The sequence below is a fragment of the Mastigoproctus giganteus genome, chromosome 7 (genome assembly GCF_048544385.1).
Source record: "Mastigoproctus giganteus isolate SK-2022 chromosome 7, ASM4854438v1, whole genome shotgun sequence".
NCBI lineage: Eukaryota > Metazoa > Arthropoda > Arachnida > Uropygi > Thelyphonidae > Mastigoproctus > Mastigoproctus giganteus.
The window spans coordinates 45,106,450-45,132,809 of NC_143581.1; the positions used below are offsets into that span (position 1 = coordinate 45,106,450).

The 26,360-nt window shown below is 35.5% G+C and overlaps 1 protein-coding gene across 1 annotated transcript in view; it reads right to left on the reverse strand.

Moving 5' to 3' along the window:
- The window catches only part of Sf3b3 (splicing factor 3b subunit 3), a 245,622-nt gene that overhangs the window by 213,589 nt on the left and 5,673 nt on the right, over positions 1-26,360 (reverse strand). The window contains exons 2-3 of the mRNA XM_090376877.1: positions 22,297-22,529; positions 3,736-3,812 (exon numbers count right to left, since the gene is read on the reverse strand). Coding sequence (XP_090233003.1) covers positions 3,736-3,812; positions 22,297-22,522 — 303 coding nt within the window. The 5' untranslated portion in view covers positions 22,523-22,529. The remainder of the gene's footprint in view (positions 1-3,735; positions 3,813-22,296; positions 22,530-26,360) is intronic.

The following is a 26,360-nucleotide window of genomic DNA, read 5'->3' on the forward strand; positions in this document are numbered from 1 at the left end:
AGAGAAAAAATATGAAATTGAGAAACGCTTTGAGCGAAATGAAAGACTGTTTGATATTGCACGTGCTACAGGCCTAAATGAGGCAACGCCGAGAATTAGAAAGAATGCAGAGAAAATAAAAACTTTCATAGCAGGAACAACTCAAAGTGTAATTAAAATCCATTAGATCAAGACACAAAGAATTGGAAGAGATGGAATGGCTGTCATCTGTTTGGATAGAAAATCAAACAAAAAACAAGTTTACTTACGATAGAAGCAAAAGCATTAGCAATATTTTATTACATATAAGTCATAATAAAATACTTACGTATTTTATTACGATAATTTATTGTATTTGGTAATGTTTTGGTTACAAATGTGTGTTCAGTCTTGGGTGGTCGGCACCTAACCTTATTTTTCCCATAGGGCCTGTTGTTTATATTGCACGATTTTGCATTGCACGAGGGTTTCTAGGAACACAACTATCATGCTATACGAGGACTGACTGTACTTTGCATTTGTCAATGTTAAAACTTCAGTTGCCACTACTCAGCCCATCTGCCCAAATTTTCCAGATCCTGTTGAAGCAGCATACTGTCATTACTGTTATTAACAACCCCGCCAACCTTCGTATTATCTGCAAACTTTGACATTAAGCTTGATATACCTTCATCAATATCATTGATAAATATACAAAACAACAATGGGCCCAACACCGACCCCTGAGGGACAAAAACTAATAACATTAGTCCACATAGAACGGTATCCATTGATTACCACTCTCTGTCTTCTCTCACTCAACCATCCTTTTATACACTGTAGCAACTTGCCCTTAATGCCATACTGCTCCAATTTGTACAACAGTCTTCCATGTGCAACAGTATCAAAAGCTTTCCTGAAATCCAAGTACAGTATATGATATCAAAATTATTTTTTGCACCCAGTTCCTTTGTAACCACATCATAGTATCCAATCAAATAGGTCAAGCAAGACTTCCCCCTTGACAAACCCATGCAGTATCTGAATTATTACTGCTGTCTTATCTAGATGATCATGCAATGCTTCTTTAACCAGTGACTCTATTATTTTTTCTGTAACAGAAGTCAAACTAACAGGTCTGTAATTACTCGTGTCACCCTTTGTGAATTGGAGATACATTTGCACATCTCCAGTCCATGGGAACTTCCCCAAGTCCAAGGATACTTCTCATAATTATGGCTAAGGGTTTGCTTACTTCCTTTAATATAACTGGATAGATCCCATCTACCCCAATTGCCTTTCTTATGTTTAACTTCAACAATTTCTCCTCCACTTTGCTCTCAATTATTACAAAATCATTTAACTCCCTGTTAGAGTTTGATAAACACCTGGCCCTCTCCTCATGAATAACTCCTCATGTGTGAATGTAGATGAAAAATACTCAATTAGTTCGGCAGCTATCTGAGAATGATCATCTACAGTGAAACTATTGGTATCAAGTGGACCAATCTGATTCATCCCCTTCCTTTTAGAGTTTATATAAATAAAGAAGTCGGCTGTTTTTCTTTTCATCCTTTGCGAAAGATTTTTCATAATCTGCCTTCCCTTGCCTAATTTCCTTTGTGACTTGAATACAGACTAGCTTGTATCTACCATCAGCTTCTGTGTTACCTGACAATTTATGTGCATCCCATGTAATATTTTTCTCTGCCACGAGTCTCATTAGTTCATCTGACATCCAATTGGGCCTAAACCTAGAGCAGTATTTCTTAGTTGGAACAAAAAGTCCTAGTAGCTTCCAAAATTACTTCCTTAATTTGCTTCCCATTTAGAATCTGCTGTTGGTAACATCAGTTGGTCCCACTGTATAGAACATAAAACTCTGAGACCACTGTATTCACCTTAACGAAAGCAAAAACCCTTCCCTTTAACCCTGATGGCAGTTACATCTTTAAGTAAATCCCACATCAGTACACTGTGGTCACATCCTCCTAGTGGTTCTTTTATCTGAAATTTTTAATGCATAATTAATCACTGCTGATAATCAGATCAAGAGGGTTACTTCCTCTTGTTGCCTCTCTAACATGCTGCTGTAGAAAACAATCATCCAATAAATCCTCAAAAGCCTTGCTAGTGTGCAAGTGACCAATCCACAAATTCTAGTCAATATCTGGGAAATTAAAATCCCCCATTATAAGACACTCTGATTTACTGGCCCACTCTATTTCTCTATACAGCTGTTTATTATACTCATCAGAGTCATTAGGCCTATAACACACACCTACTCTCAATTTTGCTTTCCCAGTGCTTATGTCACACCAAACTGACTCAACACTGCACTGTCCAGCCATGTCAACTGGCTGTACTTCCTTGGATTTTGTGTGTTTCTTAACTAACAGCATAACCCCTCCTCCCTTCCTATCCTATCTATCCTTTCTGTACACATTGTACTCCCCATATTCCAATTCTGCATCCCTTATATGCGAGTAACACGTCTCTGATATCCCAACAATATCTGCCTTGGATGTCTTAACCAGCACTTCAAATTCATCAATCAATTATTATGTAATAAATGCTGATGCTCCTGCTTCTATCGTAAACAAACTTGTTCTTTGTTTGATCTTCTATCCAAACAGATAACAGACATTCCATCTCTTCCAATTCTTTGTGTCGTGACCTAATGGATATTGTTACACTTTAGTTGTTCCAGCTATGAAAGTTGCTTTTATTTTCTCTGCATTCTTTCTAATTGTTCTCAGCATTGCCTCATTTAGGCCTGTAGCATGCACAATATCACATGTTCTTTCATTTCATTCAGTGTTTCATAATTTCATATTTTCCCTCTATCAATATTGTTTTTCTTTTTCTCTCTGAATCTGTAGTATCTTCACCAGGACGCTTCCTTTTCACACTTTTTTCAAGTATTTTACTCGTTTTTAGGGAATAAAGCACAATTACAGTATAAAAAGAACAAAAATGAGGAGACACGCTTGATACACATAAACAAAGCAGTGTGTGTGTGTGTGTGTGTGTGTAGCAATGAATAAACAATGCAGTAAAGGCAGAAACACTATTATCACCTCACATTTTACTAAAGCACATTTCTGGAGGTCACTACCATAAAATAATAAAAACACTTTGCAGTTTCCGGTTTACTGGGTGTTCCTGCTAGTGGAATCTCTTATAAATGGGTAGTAAACTCGATATAATTACATTTATGATAATACCAATAGCTGGAATTCTGTGGGTTTTTACGTTATTATGGTGAAATGTGCTTCACCTTCACTGAAATCTTCAATTATATAAAAAAAAGAAATAAATTTTCAGAATCTTCTCTTCATTCCTATTGTGTTGCATTCAGTTGGGGTGATTTCCTCATTCGACTGCCATTTCTTGTAAACACAAAGGCAAATTGTGCATAAGCGAATTTGGTTTGTGTTATATACAACATCATTCCCCTATTTATAAATCGTGTATGATCAAATTCGTGTAGTGTAAATACGTGTTATACGAGGACTGATTGTATTCACTTTTTCCAGTTTCCAATATGAAATTGTTAGTTCTCTGAACGTACTACTTCTTTTCATAATCTGATTTGGGGGGAACATGATCATACCCGCAGTATGAAGAGGTGCGTTATATCGAGGTTGCATTGTATTAGACATAATAGAAAAAAATTGATATTTAAGAATAATTTCTTGTAGAAAAATTCTTTCTAAATTGTATAGATTCACAACAGATACCTTCTACATTATAATGCAAAACTTGTCAACTTACTTTTTCAAATACATTCTTACTGGGATTATATTCCAAAATTACTATTCGGCCAGAATCAGATCCAATCACAAGGTAATCTGACAATATAAAATCAAAATCATCACTTTAATCAAGAAATAGAATACACAACAAAATTACTAGTTTTGTTTATAGCTATAACATAATATTACCAATATTTTTTTTAACTGAAAAGTAATTATGCCTATAACTGGATTTAAATGAATAAGTTGTTTATTAATAGCACTGAAACTGGCTAGTATGATTATCCAGTTTATGTAAAGAGTAGCCTAAATAAAATTTTATAAAATTTTAATTTTAAATATAATGCCCTTGTTTATAGATTATTCAAGAATAATTTGTAACACAAGTAATTATACTCACAAGTGGGTTAATTGACTGGCCAAAAACATTTTATTGAATTTTATGACACAGATAACCTGAACAGGTTATCCACCTTTAAAAACAACTTTTCAGCAATGGAAATAAAAACTATTCAAAACTGGTAAATAATAAAAGATAGTAAAAGAACCAATAGACTACTCACAAGCTGAACCAGTGAAAGTGACACATGGATCTTATAGGAACTTGCAATACCATTCTTATCAATGCAAAGAGAGTTAATTCAAGACTTCAACTTTTCCATATCATCAGGAAAGCGGACTGACTGAATGAAAACATATGTCTGAAGAATATAAAACTAATGGCTGAATGTTAGAAACATTCACTTCAGTACTAAAACAAGAAGTAATCATTAGGTTGAGTGAATAGTTTGAGTTTTTGACAAAATATTTATTTCTGAGTAAAATCATATCCACCTCATCTGTTTAGTTCAGAATTATCTTTCTGACACAGTTAATCACAATACCAACTTGAAATTGCTGTGCAACTATAGTGGAGAGAAATTTTATAAACAGTTGAAAGTTGTTTATTAACTGCCCCCTTCTCTCTCTCATTCCATCTACTTTCCACCTGCATAATTCATGGTACCAACGGCTGAAAAACCTTAAACCTTCCTGTAGATTTGTGGTAGTACACATTTACACTTTTTTAAACTTTTATAGTAATAGAGGCATGTGAGCTTATGTAGCATTAGCCAAAAAAAAAAAAAAAAATCACACAACCATTCCCTCTAAATGTTTGTCCAGTTCCTCCTTGAATTTATTTAACCTATCAACTTCCACAATGACAGATGGAAGTTTGTTCCAGCAATTAACCACCCGCTGGCTAAAGGCTAATTTCGTACATCTATTCTACAACTGTCTTTCCTCAATTTGAATTTATGCCTCCTTAGGTTCGTAATCTGAGCAAGTGGAAGAATCCCATCAGAATTCAGCGTGCTCAACCCATTCAAGGCCTTATACACCTCAATCAGATCACCTCGCAGGTACCTAGCCTCCAGCCGCTGCAATTTGCAGAACTTAAGCCTCTCTTGTTAAGAGGATCCCATCATTCCCCACACCAATCTTGTTGCCCTTCTCTGTACACACTCAAGCAAATCTACATCCTTCCTAAAATGAGGCCTCCAGACCTGTATGCAGCACTCAAGGCGGGGCCTGAGCGTTGCCTTATACAAAGGGATAATCACCTCCTTTTCCCTGCTAGAAAAATTCCTGTACATCATTGACAAAACCCCATGACCTGCTCATGCAGCCTGTCTGCATTGTTCGGAAAACTTCATGTCTGGCTCACAATTACTCCCAGGTCTTTTTCATTTTCTACCACCCTAAGTGTAATACTACACAGATGGCACATTCCTCTGGGGTTACCTCTATCCATATGCAGTACTTTAACATTTGTCAATGTTAAACTTCAGTTGCAACTTCTCAGCCCACCTGCACAAATTTTCTAGATCCTGTTGCAGTAGCACACTGCCATTAACAACCTTGCCAACCTTTGTATCATCTGCAAACTTCGACGTTAAGCCTGATATACCTTCATCAATATCATTGATAAATATACAAAACAACAGTGGGCCTAACACCAAACCCTGTGCAACTCCACTAATAACATTACTCCACGAAGAGCAGCATCCTTTGATTACCACCTTCTGTGTCTTCTTCCACTCAACCACCCTTTTATCCATTGTAGCAACTTACCCTTAATACCATTCTGCTCCAATTTGTACAGTAGTCTTCCATGTGCAACAGTGTCAAAAGTTTTCCTGAAATCCAAGTATATGATATCAAAATTATGTTTTGCATCCAGTTCCTTTGTAACCACATCATAGTATCCAATCAAATTTGTCAGACAAGACTTTCCCTTAACAAACCCATGCTGTGTCTGAATTATTGCTGCAGTCTTGTCTAGATGATCCTGCAATGCATCTTTAACCAGTGACTCCATTATTTTACCCGAAACAGAAGTTAAACTAACTGGTCTGTAATTACTCGTGTCACCCTTCAATCCCCCTTTGTGAATTGGAGATACATATGCACATCTCTAGTGTGGGGACCTTGCCCAAGTCCAAGGAAGCTCTCATAATTATGGATAAGGGTTTACTTAGTTCCTTTGCTGCCTCCTTCAATATAACTGGATAGATCCCATCCACCCCAGGTGCATTTCTTATGTTTAACTTCAACAATTTCTCCTCCACTTTGCTCCCAGTTATTATAAAATCATTAAGCACCCTGCTACAATTTGATAACCTTCTGGCATTTTCCTTCCTTCCTATGAAAAATTTTATAAAAAAAACTTTCTCAGCTGGGTAAGACCCCCACCTACCCTCCAATAAAAAAGAAAAGAGAAGAGAAAAAAGACATATCACCATGCAAAATTCACACTAGACCACAATATAAGATAAAGCATGCAGCATGTATGATATTTAATAGTGCATTATGTGCTAATATGATGTTATTTTATATACTTCTGATAGTGATTTCGCTTAATTTTAAAATTTTTCAACTAAAAAAATAGAATAAAATATTTTTGTAATGTGCTACTTTTGTGGGTATATATAATATTCCTTTAATTTGATGCTATACAGTTGCATATTGTACATGCCATTCACCTTAACTAAATTTGAAATATTTGTTTAGGCAAAAATTTCAAATTCACAGATGTCAAAGAAAGCTTACTTTAACTGTGTCATCAATGAGTTAGGCTTCTGTTCAATGAGTGTATAAGAAAACAAAGTGAAAGCTGTCACTAAGTTCAAATGCAAACCACACTACTTTTAATTAAACTAATTAACTACTAATTTTGGTGAAAAATGGCATTAACCAGTTTATTTCAACATCAGCCACATTATGATCTCTGCCTTTTCCCATATTTTTTGCTGTCTACATGATGCTACAAGCTCTTATTTTAAGCAAAAAGAATTGCATGTCATATTTTGTTTAGAGAGCATCTGTGAATGGTGTTTACAATTTTAATCTTTTATTCCTCAACACATTTATGGTATACAGTTAAGAAATACAAATCACATGAAAGACCAAATCAGAAAAGTGTTATGAAAAATTAAAGTTCAATTAGAGTGCCCTGAGTGGTTCAGACAATGCCAAACTGATATGCAAATTGACACACTTTTTGCTGAATAATCCTTTTGATTTATTCAGATTGCAGTGATCTGTGCCTTGAGAACTTCTAATAACACCACTGGCAAAGAAAGGAAGAAGACATTGTCTTAAATAATCTCCCAGACATTTTTATTAACATGAAATGCCAATGCCTTACTTGTAAATAAATTCAACAAAATTAAATTATAAAAAACTTTAAAAAAGTTGGTATACTAAGAAAAGAAATTTAATAATCTATAACATAATTAGGTTAATTTATAAATTTGGTTCTTACTTAAAAATTCATCTTCCATGCCTTTACATTTGCAAATTCACTAATTAGTTCTTTAAAGTGCATTCTGGTAGCTATTTTGTGCTCAACAGCTAGTATAACAAGGTCGTTTAATGTGGTTTGCCCTACAGAATTTGTTTTTAGTGTTCATTATTTATAGTTTACAAGATGACCTTTCAACACTAGCCACTGTTATGGAAAAATAGGCAATAACATATGGTGGCACTACTATTATACGATAATATTGTTATTATTTGATATAGTTTTCTTTCTATAATATTTATATAATTTTTTTAATGGGACAGACTTTTAAGTGACAAAACAAATTTTCACGCAGGAGCTGCATCGTGCTGGCTGTATGAACACCATCAATTGAACTGAACCTGGACAATGAATTAATGGAAATCGGCCCAGGGCAACAATGAGTCATGTTGCACACTCTTCCAGTCTAATGGATGTGTTTGGGTATAGAGGATGACTGGAAAACTCTTGACTACTGAGTGTATTGTCCCATGACCCAACTGTGAAGTTATAGGGATGAGTCTATAAGGTCTGTGGGGAAGAGGCTTTTTCGTGGTATGGAATAGATGTGGTCACAGTGCATGGAGCCATGAATGTTGCATCCTATATTGATCTTCTGGACAATTAAGTGTGCCCTATGTTGGGCAAGTTTATAGAAGTGACTTTTACACCTTCCAACATGACAAAACTTCACATCATAAAGTAAGGACTGTGAATGTGTTGTTTGTTTGTTATTTGGTTTTTAGGAGCATTAGCAACTAAGGCCATATTGCTCCGGGGGTGGGGATATGCAGTGGTCATTCCCTGGCCTTTTTTGCATCCTCCGTATTTGGTAGTCACAGGCTCGAACCACAGTCTAATCAAGAAGCGTGTGCTATGCACTGTGGCTCCTGCCCACCTGGCTACGGAGGTGCCTATGAATGTGTGGTTTGAAGATATTAACATCAGGAAATTGCAGTGGCCAGAAGTGAAATACAACCAAAATCCAATTGAATATCTTCAAGATGAAATAGAACACAGAATTAGAGGTGGTCAAGATGATCACTCTCATGGGTGGAGCTCACAGATGCTTTAAAGGAGTAGATGGAGTATACTACCAAAGAGAAGTACTTAGTAAAATATCTTTTGATATTTTACTAAGCAGCTCATGGCAAAAGTTATTTTACCACCCAGCAGCTCATGGCTAAAAAGTACTATCTTTTGAGCCATGAGTTGCTGAGTGGGCAGACTACGAATTGGTACACATGGATGAGCTACATCCATGTGTACCTAATGAAGCATCTGATGCCACGGCTACAGGAACAGAATGATGGTACCACAATTTTTCAACAAGACAAATGCCTCCACATTTCCACTTAGAAGTCTGTACCTATATTGACACAGTTTTCTAGTAAATGGATTGAACATGCAGAAACTATTCCATGGTCTCGACGTTTTCCAGACTTGACACCTTCAGATTTTTCTTTCTGTGAATTCCTGATTTTTACAGCATTTAATTAAAGTTATCAATTACGTTTTGGCATGCTGTATTTGCAGGATTATGTTGGTAATCCCTCACCAACTGCAATTTAAGAAAACATGGTTGGCATTATCTGAAATATTTATATTTCCCGGACATAGTTTGGACTTGTTTTTGTAATACTTTAAAGATTATTGTCTGTCATAAATTAATATTTATTTTACACTGTATCATGGCTGATACAGTACACAGAAACAGAAGATAAAAATACTAAACAGATTTCATCTTTTTATGTTGTGTAAATCAAAAATGGAGTTTACCATGGTTTTTTTTTTTAATATATGGTGTTTTTATTTAAAGTTTTTTCCCTACTTCCTATGTGACCTTGGTCTTACCAACTGAATTTTTGCCATACAAGATACTTTTCAGGACATCACCCACAGTTAGCAAGGGATTGTTGTATTTAAAAGAAAACGCTATGTTCTACTGATTACAAAAATGTTCTATATTTTATTGTTTTAATGAAAACCAACATGAACCTTTCAAAAGAACTTTATCCTCAATAAAAGTACTTTTTAGGTGCATCCTGCATTAGTGCAGAATGTATCCATTAGCACCATTTTATGTCCAACCATCTGTTTGTACACAAATAACACACCTGCCTGGCTGAACTACATTTGATAATAGTAGAGGCATGTGATGCAAGGAAGCAAGCTTATGTAGCATCAACCAAAAAAAAAAAAAACACATTTCACACATCCATTCTGTCTAAACCTTTGTCCAGTTCCTCCTTGAATTTATTTAAGCCATCAACTTCCACAACAGACAGAGGTTTGTCACAACAATCAACTACCTGCTGGCTAAAGGCAAATATCCCCACATTTAGCCTACAATTGTCTTTCCTCAATTTGAATTTATGCCCCTCAGATTCGTAATCTGAGCAAGAGGAAGAATCCCATCAGAATTGAGCCTGCTCAACCCATCCATAGCCTTATACACCTCTATCATATCACCTCGCAGGTGCCTAGTCTCCAGACACAGCAATTTGCAGAACTTAAGCCTTTCTTGGTAAGAGGACCCCTTCATTCCCCTCACCAATGTTGTTGCCCTTCTCTATACTCACTCAAGCAACTCTACATCCTTCTTAAAATGAGGCCTCCAGACCTGTATGCGGTATTTAAGGTATGGCCTGACCATTGCCTTATACAAAGGGATAATCACCTTTTCCCTACTAACAAAATTCCTGTATATCATTGACAATACCCCATGACCTGCTCTGGCAACCTGACACTGCTCAGAAAATTTCATATATGACTGCACAATTACTCCCAGGTCTTTTTCATTTTCTACCACTGTAAGTGTAGTACCACACAGTTCGTACATTTCTCTGGGATTACTTCTGGGAGTACCTTGCATTTGTCAGGGTTAAACTTCAGCTGCCACTTCTCAGCCCATCTGCCCAACAGTGTCAAAAGCTTTCCTGAAATCCAAGTATATGATATCAAAATTATTTTTTGCATTCAGTTACTTTGTAACCACATCACAGTATCCAATCAAATTTGTCAGACAAGAATTTCCCTTAACAAACCCATGCTGTGTCTGAATTATTATTGCAGCCTTATCTAGATAATCCTGCAATGCATCTTTAACCAGTGACTCCATTATTTTCCCCAGAACAGAAGTTAAACTAACTGTTCTGTAATGATTTGTGTCACCCTTAGATCCCCCTTTGTGAATTGGGGATACATTTGCACATCTCCAGTCCGTGGGAACTTCCCTTGAGTCCAAGGATGCTCTCATAATTATAGCTAAGGGTTTGCTTACTTCCTTTACCTCAATATAACTGGACAGATCGAAATAATATAATTGGTATTTTGAATACAGACTTTCTGACCCCTTACTGCAAATAGAAGCCACTATTTCTATCTGTACAAATTTGTACCAAGAGGTCATTATATTAATAAGAATATGTACTTATATAAAACATTAAAAGCTTGAGAGATGAAATCAGAATGAAGAGACCTCATTGGGATTAAGGAAATCTGGAAATTACTCCATGATAATGCTCCTGCTCATCAGACAATAATTTCGATGAAAAAGTTTAATGAAACTCAAGCAGTTTCTCTTGACATTTCTAAGATCATGTTTGGCACAAAAGTCTTCTAAACAAGCTCCTGTTTTATGTACAGATTGCTGACTGTTTTTGCAATTAGGTATCCAGTTCTCTCTCTGACACTTCAGATGATGATCAACACTATCTTCTCGACTAGTGTTCCCAAAGTTCTATTCTTTTTCCCACTCTTTTCCATTAACAACCTTCTTCCACTGACTGGAAATCCTATCCACAGTTTTGCTGATGATAGCACACTATATCCCACCTTCCAGTTTGAGAAACCATGCACTGCACAAACAGCTTCAACATTTCAAATAAATAGCACCAATTCCTTAAATGCCAATCTCCTGGTAATTCTCCAATGGGCAAGAAAACAGTTGAACTTCAATCCTAAAATTCAGTCATGTTTTATCTCGTGCAAAAAAAGTATATACTGCTGATATGATCAACCCTTGATGACACCCAGATTTTTAGACAAGATCACATATCTCTATTAGAGATTATCTTGGCTTCGAATCTCTTTTGGCATAAGCACATCACAAATATTGCTCTTTCACTGCATTAAAAAAAAAAGATTTCTTTTTCACTCTGTGTGATTTTTCCTTTAAACAACTACTCACTCTGTATATACATTGATAAAATTGTATCAATATCAATATATATATATATATATATATATATACACTTTGTATATACATTGATAAAATGAAATTATATATTTGTAGAAAGAATTTTTTTTTAATTTAATGATTTATTAATACAGGCACTCCCCAACTTATGTAAGGGTTTTGTTCCACAGAACACTATGTAAGTCGGAATTTACATAAAATGCTTATGCAGCACTCGCAACTATGCTTGCTGAATTTGATTGAATAAAAAAGAAATGTTCGACAAACATGTAAATAGAATTTTTTATTCAATTTTTTTTTTTATCTCATATGTATGAAACATTACAAAAGTGTGCAATTACAAAAATTAATAATAACAGGCATAATGTCAGCAAGTTTTACCTTTAGAGCGTCGTTGCCAGAACCTGCATACTTAAACATTGTGGAAACCAGCACGATGCTTGAGGCTATTAAACCACCCGTTGCTTGCCACAAACTTGGCTTGGGGTTCACCGTACTTATCCTTAATATCTTCATAAATACTTTTTGCTTTTGCTTGAATGGCCATTACACTAATGGGCAATCACTTCTGTATCTGATTTTCAATCCATATTATTAATAGCTTTTCCATCTTCAATATAGCACCTGAACACTGTTTAGTGATCTTAAATGTGTTGATCCATTAACACTGTCCTTTAAAATAGCATTCACTGTTGAAGCAGCGAGACCTACCGGTAATTCCCGTGCAATAGACGACAAATTTTGTCCTGCTTCATACTTAATAATTTTCATCTTCATTTCTAAATCAGTTTTGTTTCGTTTCATAGCACTGCCACCACTTGTATTTTCTGTTGCTCGCTTTCCCTTAATTATTATAATAAGTAAATAGGAATGAAGAAAAGATTCTGAAAATTTATTTATGTTTTTTATATGATTGAAGATTTCAGTGAAGGAAAAACACATTTCACCATAATAACGTAAAAACCCACACACTTCCAGTTATCGGGATTATCGCAAATGCAATAAGATCCAGTTTACTACCTGTTTATAATTAGATGCACTAACAGAAAGCCCAATAAACTCGAAATTGCAAATTGTTTTTATTGTTTTATGGTCGTGACCTCAAGAAATGTGCTTTAGAAAAATATCAACAAAGGCGTTCAATATTGATTCTTATAATGGAACATATGATAACGATGAAAGGGTAGTGCAATTTCCATTATAAAAATTACCTTTTAGAGAGATAAATAGCTTAGTTATATAGCGAAAATTTCAATTTCTGAGGTTTTGGAACGAATTACCAAAAAAAACGTGTTATTGGGTTCACATTGCAATATTTTCACAATACAGTGGATTCCAGTTAATCAGGGCAGCCGTTTATTTGGGGCAAATCTTAAAAAACAGAACCCAATCGAGAAAATAGCCAGGATTTACTTTGCTTAATTGGGACAAAATGCCGTTTAATCAGGCCAGAAGACCACAGCACTGAAGATTACTCTACGATTGTCCCCAACCGTACCACATAGTTCGGTCGAATTTCTGGAGGTCACAACCATAAAACAATAAAAACAATTAGCAGTCACCTGTTTATTGGGCTTTTGTGTTAGTGAAATCTATCATAAACTGATAGTAAACTCGATCTTATTGAATTTGCGATAATACCGACAGCTGGAATTCTGTGGGTTATTATGGTGAAATGTGTTTACACTTCTATGGAATCTTCAATAAAAAAAAAAAATTATTTTCAGGCTCTTCTCTTCATTCCTATTTTTAAAGCTTTGTACTTTGTTACTCCGTTCTCACTTGCGCGTATCGTGTTACTTGCAATTTGTGTGTGTGTGTGGTGTTCTTTGTTATTGATTGCTTATCTTTTTACTGTTTTAAATATTAACCCCCACCCACAAATGACATTGAACAGAAATGTCAACTAGTTTAGTTAGTATGTACGTATTACAGTACGTATTAATTATTCCGATTATCACGTATATTCTTCCGAATTTCACGTATCATTTAATTTTTTAATTGGTAAGGTAATACAGGATAAATCTGTACTTAATATATCTTTACTTTTATAGCCTATGGATAATATTCCTCCCATTTTCGCTAATTAGAATCGCTGTTTAATAGAATTAAAATTCAATTCACAAACGTGATCACAATGACCGGCGCTTATTACACACCGTACAGTGAACGGTACTTTACAATGGTGACTCCATCGTAACGTGATTTGATTGAACAGTGAACCAATTGTAAAGGGGGGGGGGGGGGGGAGTACATTGTATTTTTAACTATTTACGTGAAACTTCGGATAATTGGGGCAGCCGCTTAATTGGGCCAAAATGCACTAGTCCCGATGTGTCCCAAATAACCGGAATCGACTGTACATCCATTTATTCCTATGGGATGCGAGACAAGTTTCAACGATTTTTTTAAGTTTGCACTGGCAAAAACTTGCATAAAGTCGAATTTATGTAAGTTGAGTATTACGTAAGTCGGGGAGTACCTGTACTTATAATTGTACTTATCCAATCAAAACAACAGTTGTATATTTGTTTATATAACAAATTATAGCACTTAATTTTATTTAATGAATTAGAATACAGGTAGTTCTCAACTTTACGAGTTAATTCATTCCTAGCACGCGCTCGTAAAGTGAAAACTTGTAAAGCAGGAATTTATTTCCCACAGACCTAATGTTAAAAATAGGGGTTACATTCTCAACAATGAAATTAGTTAGCTAATTAGTTTATGTTTAAACAATGATTGATTTATCCAAAGAAATGAAAATGTAGTCTGTAAAATCAAGCAAATTATATTAATAGAGAAATTATTTACGACTTACAAATGTTAAAGAATGTTTATTCTTCGTCATCATCATTGACTAAATGCACACTTGTTGATCTCTCATTATTAGCTCGGCACTCGTTGGTTTGTTGCACAAGGAGTCATCTTCTTCATGTTTCAAGAGATGTTTGTTTCCAAGATAATCTTCTCTTTTAATTATAAATTTCACGATTGTATGCATATGCATTTTTTAACCGCCCACACAAATTGCAACTAACACAATTCGCGTGGAGTAACAAGTTTGCGAAGCTTAAAAAAAAAAGGAATGAAGAGAAGGTTCTGAAAATTTATTTATGTTTTTTTATACAACTGAAGATTTCAGTAAAGGGAAAACACATTTCACCATAATAACGTAAAAAACCACACAATTCTAGCTATCGGTATTTTCACAGATGCAATAACATCGAGTTTACTACCTGTTTATAATTGATTGCACTAACAGAAAAGCCCAATAAACAGGAAAGTGTATATTGTTTTATGGTCGTGACCTCCAGAAATGTGCTTTAGAAAAATATCACAAAGGCATTTAAAATTAATTCTTATAACGGAACATATGATAACAATGAAAGTGTGGTGCATTTTAATGATTTGAATTGGTAACTAATACAATTTACAAACCACGCTCACGACCTTTTATATGGCCTTAAGGTCGCACTTGTGACCTTAAAAATGACATTTTAGAGAAATAAATAGCTTAGTTATACAGCGAAAATTTCAACTTCCGAGATCTTGAAACAAATTACCAAAAAACAATGTGTTTTTTTGATATTTTAGCGATACGATGGTGTCTCTGGAACTGATTAATATCGTAAAGTGATATTAATCTGTATTGTATTGTATAGCTACGCACTTGGTTTGGAATGCGGTATTTATGAATGTTTAACATTCATTTTTTGCAATTAATGTTCACATTTTCGATTTTGTTGATACTTGATACTTTTGGAAAAAAACTCGTAAACCCGAGAACTCGTAAAGCGAGAACTGCCTGTACTCAATTTCATTTAATGAATTAGAATACTCAATTTCATTTAATGATTTATCATTACTTTAAATATGCATATATTTGATCAAAATGTAGATCTGTACATTTTCTATTAGTCAAACATATAAGGTCTGATCAAAAAGTTTTTAAACTATTAAAAAAAAAAAACTTTGGGTACATAACATTTTTATAAGCAGTCCCCTTCAAAGTAGGTTCCCCCTTATAATATGCACGTGCCCCAATGTTCCTGCAACATCTAGAAGCATTGCAGTAAGTCTTCAACTATGAGCCAGTTGAGCTCTGCTGTCACATTCTGTTGTATGGTTTGAATGTCATCAAATTTTCATCCTTTCAGCTTCAATTTGAATTTAGGTAAGAAGACAAAAATCACATGGGCACAAGGTCAACTTCCTTTATTTTTTATTTCATTCAAAAATATTTTTTAATTCAAATCGAATCAGAACCTTCTTAATAAGCCTTTCAGTCTGAAACAATACAAATGATGAAATTAAAATTCATTTCCATCCTTCTTTCAGCTTTTCACAATTCTCAATGGCAAACCTTTTGGTCATCAACAACCTTCAATGATGACATAATCAGTGTCAACAAATTTTGTTGACACCAATTATGTTTACAAGAAAAATCGCTTGCCATGATCCAAAAAAAAGTCCCAGCCCATCAGGCATTTCTCAGATGGTTAATCACTGATTTTAATTTTTTCATGCACTTCAGCAATAATTTTATCACTGCTTGAAGTTGAAGGTCAACCTGAACATTGCACATCTTCAAATATTCTCGAACATTTTGGAACTCATCGACTGATAAATAAGCATTGCCAAATGCAGTACTTAGCATTTGGAGAATTTCTGTTCCATTTTTTCCCATTCTTTATATAAAATTTGATGTATGCACACTGTTCTGCTTTAATTACAACTGCAACAGAATTATAAGACATACATGAAATTCAACATACACTGCTCATTTATTGATTTGACTGAGCACAAACTTGAACCAAAAAGACTGCAATCCCACCCCTATCTGGTCTTCTACCTCCATCACTTCTTTTGTAAAAATTAAAGTCTCAGAACTTGTATACACATGCTGCTACTATCACAATTTTTCAATATTTTTTATGCTGTATATGGCAGACTATGTATTTTATGATACAAACAGCTTTAATGTATGTAAAAATTGTTTAAAATGTATATTTATCTCCATGTGCAATGCTCATCAGAGTAACCCATCCAACTTGAAACTTTGTTAAAGTTGACGATGAAAATGCATGCTTTGCTAGTTGTGCTGTCACTTCTTAACCTGTTCAGGACTATGTAGGAAGGCTGTTCAACAAAGAATGATCATAATTTTTCACAAACATCTGTACTGCTTGCTATTTCTAGCTGAACTGCAAAATTTAAGACCAAACCAAGCTGCATCACATAGCAATTGTGCAGCCGACTAGTATGCACCATGTAACCTTGGCCATCAGTCACATTTATGCCTATTCAGTTTTGTCTACATAATACAAAAATTGGCAGTCCCGGAGCTCCAACCACTGCTGTCGTCACAGAAACCATAAACACTGCTTCTGTAATCATGAGGGAAGATCGTCATATAACAGTAAGGCAACTAGCAGAGATGTTGAAAATATCAGCAGGACCCACACACGATATTCTCCATGACCATTTGCATATGACATATGTTTGTGCACACTGGGTTCCAAGACTACTCACGCCTGAGCAAGAACAAGTTCACATGGAGGTTTGTCAGGAGTTGCAACAAATAATTACTGAAGACAGTGAGGTTCTGCACAAGGTGATAACAGTGGATGAGACATGGCATCATCATTTCGACCCATAGAGTAAGCAACAAAGCTCTGTTTGGAAGTCTACATCATTGCCAACACCAAAAAAAGCAAAAGTTGTGGCTTCTGCAGAAAAGGTTATGGTCATCTCTTTTTTTTTCACATTCAAGTAATGGCTTACCAGTGTGTTGTGCCATGTCATACAACTGTTATGGGACCATACTACAGAACTGTACTACACACTTTGTGGGATCACATTTGTCATAAATGACCACAACTGCATGCAGAAGGGTAGATGCTGCATCACAACAATGTGAAACCTCACATTGCTCATACTGTCATTGAGTACTTAGCCACATTAATGTCAAATGTGTTCCTCATCCACCCTGCAATTTTATTATTTCCAAAGTTAATGAAGGAGCTGCGAGGAAAATGTTTCCAGTCATTTGAAGAAGTTGTAAAGACATCGAAAGCAATTCTCAAACACATCAAAAAATAGCTTCCACCATCTTTATGAAGAATGGGAAACAGAGTAAGTGCATTTCATCAAATGGCGACTACCTTGAAAAGGACCATCAAAATATGAATGATTGATAAAGATATATTGTGAAAAAAAATTGTGATCATTTTTTATTGAACAGCCCTCATACGTAAATGAACGTTTTGTGTGTATGGGCTCTGGGGAAAATTTTCATAATTTACATTTCAGGTCATTTCACATATAATTTAAATGTGTCTGTTAACATACAAATTGTTTTAAAATCTTCCAGTATATGGTGTCATCTCTTATTTCTGTTTCCAACTAACAACAGAATAGTTTTAAAAGATAGAAGCCCAAAAATATCTTTTAAAAAGGTAAAATTCTCTGTAATTCATTTTTAGAAATTGGGAAAACTGAATTTAATGATAAATATATAAATATTTAGGCTATTACTGCATTAAAAAAATAATAATAACCACAAGTTTTTTTACAAATTTTTTAATGAGTTTCTTAAAATTTTCTATTTTTCATAGTAATTTCAATATTGTCCAATCTGCTCAATATGAGCAGATTGCTCATATTGAGACAAAAAGAATATTTAAAAGCATTTAGGCAAAAAATTTTACTTTTATAAATTTTTAAAAATTCTACAAGGAATTCAATCCACAGAGCCTGCCACAGTGCAAACTTGGAAATAAAAGTGTTAAAGTGCAATATCTAATAAACCACAACCATGCTTCCCCTTCTGTTTCTATTCTTTTTTCTTGCATATACATTGACAAACTTTATACATATACAGGGTGTCCTTGAAATCGATGTTAATATTTATTTAGAGAGAATGGCTCATTAAAATACAAAAAGAAAAGCCTACATTCAGTTTGAAGTAGGAGCAATGGGTTTTTTGAGTTAAACAGATTAGTGACACCATTTCCACTTCTAGCATTTTGCATATAATAGTAAATTTATGAAAATTAATCATTATGAAAAAGGTTACTTTAATTAGAAATAATTTATTTATGTAAAAATGTTTTAATTTTAATTACAGTGGATTCCGGTTATTTGGGCCACCGGTTAATCGGAGCAGCCGTTTATTTGGGGCAAATCTTAAAAAACAGAAACCGATCAAGAAAATAGCCAGGGTTTACTTTGCTTAATTGGGACAGCATGCCATTTAATCGGGGCAGGAGACCACAGCACTGGAGACTACCCTACGATATCATGTGGTTCGGTCAAAATTCTGGAGGTCACAACCATAAAACAATAAAAACAATTAGCAGTCACATGTTTATTGGGTTTTTCTGTTAGTGAAATCTAACATAAACGGACAGCCAAACTCGATCTTACTGAATTTGCGATAATACCGACAGCTGGAATTCTGTGAGTTATTATGGTGAAATGTGTTTACACTTCCATGAAATCTTCAATCATATAAAAAAATTAATTTTCAGATCTTCCCTTCATTCCTATTTTTAAAGCTTTGTAACTTGTTACTCCGTTCTCACTTGCGCGTATCGTGTTACTTGCAATTTGTGTGTGCCGTGTTCTTTGTTATTGATTGCTTATCTTTTTACTGTTTTAAATTTTACCCCCACCCACAAATGTCAACTAGTTCATATGTACTTATTACAGTACGTATTAATTATTCCGATTATCACGTATATTCTTCCGATTTTCACGTATCATTTAATTTTTTAATTGATAAGGTAATAAAGGGTAAATTTGTGCTTAATATATCTTTGCTTTTATAGCCTGTGGATAATATTCCTCCTATTTTCGCTAATTAGAATCACTGTTTAATAGAATTAAAATTCAATTCACAAACGTGATCACAATGACCGGCGCTTACTGCACATCGTATAGTGAACGGTACTTTACTATGCTACCTATCAAATCACGTTACGATGGTGATGGATCGTAAAATCATTTGATTGTACAATGAACCAATTGTAAAGGGGGGGGGGACATTGTATTTTTAACTATTTACGTGAAACTTTGGATAATTGGGGCAGCCGCTTAATCGGGCCAAAATGCACTAGTCCCGATGTGTCCCAAATAACCAGAATGGACTGTATTACTAAGTATCCGAATAACGTTACTTGTGCTCCACCTGGTTATCAATAAATCCAGAACAATAAATGTTTGCTGCTTAAAATTTAGCTATGAATTGAAGAGCACTCAGAAACTCAGTAATGCTGTATAGTAGGAATAAATGAATTTTATTAGCACTGCGATCAAATTGAAGCATGTTCAAAAGAAATATCAGAAAAGTTGTTTGAATTGAGTGCCACGTAGCAGGCTTCAACACAGCACAAGAAGGAACTCATTCACATGCAAGTAGCACTGTGTTGTTTTTAATAGCAGCAGCAGCTTCATGGATGTGATTTAACAAGTCATCTCGGTTGTTAACCTCTGTGGCATAAACAATTTATTCCACGTGACTGCATACATAAGGGTCCAAATGGTTAAGGTCAGGAGAGCATGGCGGCAAAGAAAATGGACCTTCATGGCCAATCCAGTGATTCTGGCAACGATCATTTAAGAATGTTCTTACTTGCCATCCAAAATGTGAAGGCACTCCATCGTGCTGAAACCACATATTGGCATGTACATTTAAAAAGAAATATCTTCCAAAAGTGTTGGCAATGTTCTTTGCAAAAACTGTAAGTAATGATCAGCATTTAGGCAGCAGGGAACTTGTGATGAATAAAGTTATCTCCTACGATGATGGCCCACGTGTCGATACTAAACTCCACTTGGATACAGGATTACTAAATAGTTTGAGGATTTTCCACTGACCATGTATGGAGACTGCATGTTGAATGTCCCATGTCATGTAAATGTTGCCTCGTCTGTCCACAGGATACTGACAACAAAGTCAGGGCTGTTACTGATATGATTAAGTATCCATAAACAAAAACTTGCTCACATGTGTGAGCAAGTTTTGTGAATCTCCTGATTGTAATGCCTGAACTTTCTGCACATGGTATGCATGAAGAGTTGTTGTTATTTGGTTTTTTAGGAGCATTAGCAACTAAGGCCATATTGCTCCGGTGCGGTGGTCATTCCCTGACCTTTCCGCATGTTCCGTATTTGGTGGTGACAGGCTCGAACCCCGGTCTAATCAAGAAGGGTGTGCTACGCACTGCTGCTCCTTCCCACCTGGCTACGGAGGCGCCTTGCATGAAGAGTTTCTTACAGAAACTCTTCATGTGCTGGTGGAGACGTCTGTCGCTGTGATATCCAGCACCTCTTCCTCTGCTTGCGTAGAATATGATTGAGTCGTGATACCTTTTCACTGTACCACATACCCTCAAATTACAGTGGATATTAACAAACACATGCCAATTAGTGTTGCCTTGTTGGAAAACGACGCTAGTATTTGGTGGCTGCAGCTCTAGCATTTCCTTCCCACACCCAATACACTTTGTGTATTAGGTATGGGAAGGAATCTTCTGCTATTCTGCTAACATTAATGCTTTTCTATTCACCATACACATAATGAAGTTACCATACCACAGCAACAATCCGTTTGTTGTAGCATTATATTTCCATCATGCATTTTATAAAAAAATACAGTACGACAATTTACATAACATTTTGTGCAACAATTTGATTAACATACACTACTATGTGATGATTTCAAAATGCTAGAAGCAGAAATGATGTCAGTAATCTGTTTAATGCTCTAATTCAAAACCTGTTGCTGCTACTTCAAACTGAGTGTAGACTTTTCTTCTTGTATTTTAATGAACCATTTCCTCAATAAATAATGATGTCGCTTTCAAGGAAACTCTGTATAAACAAAAGAAAACAACACCATCAAACTGCAGCTCTTATCTTTGAAACTTTACATCCTTAAGGGATCATATTCAAGCTTAAATTCTAGCATTTTCAGTTAGAAGTTTTCTTCTTCATATATGTATGGCAGCTTGTTTAAATTCAAAACATTTCATTGTACGATGCAAGATTGCAAATTCAGGCTACCTACTGTCTGATTTTTTTTTTTTTTTTATGAAAACCCCAAACACGAAAGGTATCAGAACCTATAGTACTTAGTACCGTGCATGGGTTGAAGGAGAAGTGCGGGGGGGGGGGATGTCGGAAACTTTGCTCTAGAGACTAAACATGGGTTTCACCACTTCAAGCCCCCAATAAGCAAAGTGATGGTATTTCACCGGTTGATAAAAGTCATCTACCACCTACTTTTGTGGAGCTAATTAACTCTAAAATCATGACAATGCCTTTTAGTTCTTAATGAATTTACCTTCTTGGTGATATTATTTGATTAAAAATTATATCAGTAACTTTAGGTTGGTTCATGAATAAATGCCCAAGCTCTATTACCATCACTGGTGGGACAATAGTGTCCACAGTGTAAATACAAAAACAAAAATGAAACTAGTTTTCAATACTTTTCATAGTTTTCTATCATTCAAGAATGCTGCTAAAATTTCATTACAAGATACCTTTTGATCCTCCAGTTAATCTGAAACCCATCATGGAACGAATTACACCAAAGATCTCTATTGTAAGTAGAGTATGAACCTTTCCAGTATTGGCATCTGGTCGTAACAGTTCAAGAATTTTACCTCGTGAAACTGCAATTTCCTGCTGTTTGGTTCCAGAAAAATTACCATGCACAGCATGAGTAATTCCTGTAGATCTCTGTAGGGTAAGATTGTAGAGAAACATGATGGAGCTATTCAAAAAACAAATGAAAATGTATTTAGCAAAATATATTTTCAAAAGAGATTCAATTTATTCAACAACAGCATCTAGATTTCTAAAACATTACAGTTTTGTATTTCATATTTTATAATAGAGTCAACAACTATCTAATAATCAGTACAATCTCTGAAAGAAAAGAAATCTATAACTAATACAATATAATGGATGAGGAGAAAATATCTAGATATTAATCCAAACTTATCTATTTTTTCAGTGAACTTGTCTATATTTCTTATATTCAATTTCAAAAAGTGCTGCCTTTTATGTAATGAAGGAATGATGGCAAGACTCAGCAATCCTTATATTTTGAGGATACAATTTTAGAACAGGATGAGAGGGGGAGGTATAAGCCAGGAACGAGAATCCACCAGATTGAAACTACAGTGCTCTATAATGCAGGTGTCAGGTGACAACTTTAATACCCGTATAGGGCCCCGGAAGCCTAGTTAGCAAGAGCACTAAGCTGTATTGAGTGGAGTGTGGGGATTTGAGACCAGCTGTCAGTAGTTGTGAAGTTCCTCCTCAGTATCTTGAGTTGGTCAGTCTCAAGGCCAGGTGCTATTAGCAAGTCAAATCCAAGGATCCTGACTAGAAATGCATTCGAAATAAAAAATAAAATAAAATAAAATACCCACGTTATAAGCAAAGCACGTTATACCCAAAATATTTTACCATTTTTTCCCAGTTTTTTTTTAACACAAATACATTTTACTTAGTAAATAAGTACTTTATTTAGTAATGTTTTATGAGTAAACAGATCAAAAGACAAAGTATTAACAATTATATCATTCCTTTAAGTAAGATAAGCTGCAGCTATTATCAACCCACTGCAGTATGGAAGCCTCCTCAATGATTCATGTTGAGGGAAATGGAACATAATCTGCCATGCTGGTCCAGTGTGGGTTGGCAGATTGACCGTATTTAGCAGTCAGGGGCTTGAACTCCGGTCTACTCAAAGAGCATGTGCTACAGCACTCCTGCTCCTGACCACTCTGCTATGGAGGCCATCTCATTCCCTTACATTCTACAAATATACAATGCTGTTATGGACTTACATTTTATGCCTCTGTTCTGAAATAGTCATTTAGTTTGACAGAACTGATGATGGCAATTTTTTCAGTACATAATTCTTAATAGGGGTCAGATGTAATAAATGAAAATGTTCACTAATCACTGATCTTTAAATCATGTCATCACTTCATTAATGTTTTCAAGCACTTTTTTCATTTCTGGTGATTTTTCCTTACATGAGTCATCCACATTATCATCTGAGTTGTCACTGGCCATCTATTTGTCAGTCGTCTTCCCACTATTCACAGATACCCTAGAACCTTTTAACACAAGGTTATCCACATGTTGAAAAATACCTTGCAGCTCCAGCAAACGCTAAGTTTTGATAAATTTTTGCCATTTTATTGACTTCATTGTCATATTAATTTATTTTCTAGAAGCAGCTTTATAGTCCTAGTCACGCTCCTTAGATTATTTTTAATTTAGATAGAGATTTTGAAAGTTACTATTTAGTATTAGTAGAATACTAAATAGTTGTTGTAGTATATTAATTGACACGGAATAGCGTAACGTATATCTCAAACTTCATAACATAAGGTATAACATAAAACTAAACAGCGTAATAGGTAGAACTGAAATAGGAATCTGTTAGCTCAGTATATTATTGCAATTATCAATTAAATTTATTAATCTTATTAATTTTCATCGTTAATTAAATTGTATTTAAACAGAAATCACATCCCAATCTAGAGCAGCAAAGCAACAAGCACAAAGAAGAGGAAGTGTTGCTGCTTGAGGGAGAACCTAAGGGGGCCATTCTCCAACGCATCACAATCTAAAAAAATGTGCAAAATGTGAAATGTTTGCAGACCTTTTTGAAACAGGACATGATCTAGTCAAGGAGGATGTGTAAGGTAGATGATGCCCTCGAAGGAATTAAAATGGGGGAGCCCCTCAAGCTCTCAGCTGCCCAACTCAATGCCAGAGCTGACTCTTGTATATCAGGCAACACAGAGGCAATCTTCAGGGCAGAATGCACTGGTCCAACAGGAGGTAATTATTGTCAGTGACACAATTATTATGGAAACAGAAAATACTTCCACTTCTTTGTGCTTGTTGCTCTAGTTTGGGACGTGATTTCTGTTTAAACACAATTTAATTAACAATGATGTGGTTACAAAGGAACTGGATGCAAAAAATAATTTTGATATCATATACATATACTTGGATTTCAGGAAAGCTTTTGACACTGTTGCGTATGGAAGACTACTGTACAAATTGGAGCAGAATGGTATTAAGGGTAAGTTGCTACAATGGATAAAAGGATGGTTGAGTGGGAGAAGACAGAGGGTGGTAATCAATGGGTGCTGCTCTTCGTGGACTAATGTTATTAGTGGAGTCACACAGAGTTCGGTGTTGGGTCCACTGTTGTTTTGTATATTTATCAATGATATTGATGAAGGTATATCAGGCTTAGTATCGAAGTTTGCAGATGATACAAAGGATGGCAGGGTTTTTAATGACAGTAATGGCAGTGTGTTACTGCAACAGGATCTAGAAAATTTGAGCAGATGGGCTGAGAAGTGACAACTGAAGTTTAACATTGAAAAATGCAAAGTACTGCATATGGGTAGAAGTAACCCCAGAGAAACGTACCAACTGTGTGGTACTACACTTAAGGTGGTAGAAAATGAAAGAGATCTGGGAGTAATTGTGCAGTCAGATATGAAGTTTTCTGAGCAATGCAGACAGGCTGCCAGGGCAGGTCATGGGGTTTTGTCAATGATATATAGGAATTTTGTTAGCAGGGAAAAGGAGGTGATTGTCCCTCTGTATAAGGCAATGGTCAGGCCACGCCTTGAGTACTGCATGCAGGTCTCGAGGCCTCATTTTAGGAAGGATGTAGATTTGCATGAGCATGTACAGAGAAGGGCAACAAGATTGGTGAGGGGAATGAAGGGACCTCTTACCAGGAGAGGCTTAAGTTCTACAAATTGCAGCAGCTGGAGACTATGCACTTGCGAAGTGATCTGATTGAGGTGTATAAGGCCTTGAGGGTTGAGCACGCTGAATTCTGATGGGAATCCTCCACTTGTTCAGATTACGAACCTAAGGGGGCATAAATTGAAATTGAGGAAGACAGAGGTAGAATAGATGTGCAGAAATTTGCCTTTAGCCAGCGAGTGGTTAATTGTTGGAACAAACTTCCATCTGTCGTTGTGGAAGTTGATAGGTTAAATAAATTTGAGGAACTGGACAAATATTTAGAGGGGATTGTTTTGTAATTTTTTTTTTTTTTTTTTGGCTGATGCTGCATAAGCTTGTCTGCCAAGGGCAAAAGTTGATGACAATGAAGAGCAGATATCATCTTTTAAGGGAACAAAAGGTGATATTTTTGTACAAGTTTGCCATAATGATATTAAGTGTAAGAGATCTGCAGACTTACTTAACAAGTACAGGTCAATGTTGAAAAAAAGTTGCAAGTTATGGCAGAATGAATTTGAAAGTGTCTGCAATTCTGCCCAGACACAATAGGAGGGAGTATATGATGAGAGCCTTGTCAATCAATTCGACCCTGGAGAGATTGTGCAAGGGGTAGAATTTTTCTCAGCATGGTCTGTGCTTGTTAACAGGAGAGGCTGCTTCTACAGGGATGGGATACACTTAAATAGAAAGGGCACAAGAATATTTGTTCATGCCATCGAGGGCAGTGTTAGGTGGGTTGGAAAATGGCTAGCTTGGGTAAAAACACAGACTAATAGATTAACAGTAGCCTTTGGCAGAGGTGAAA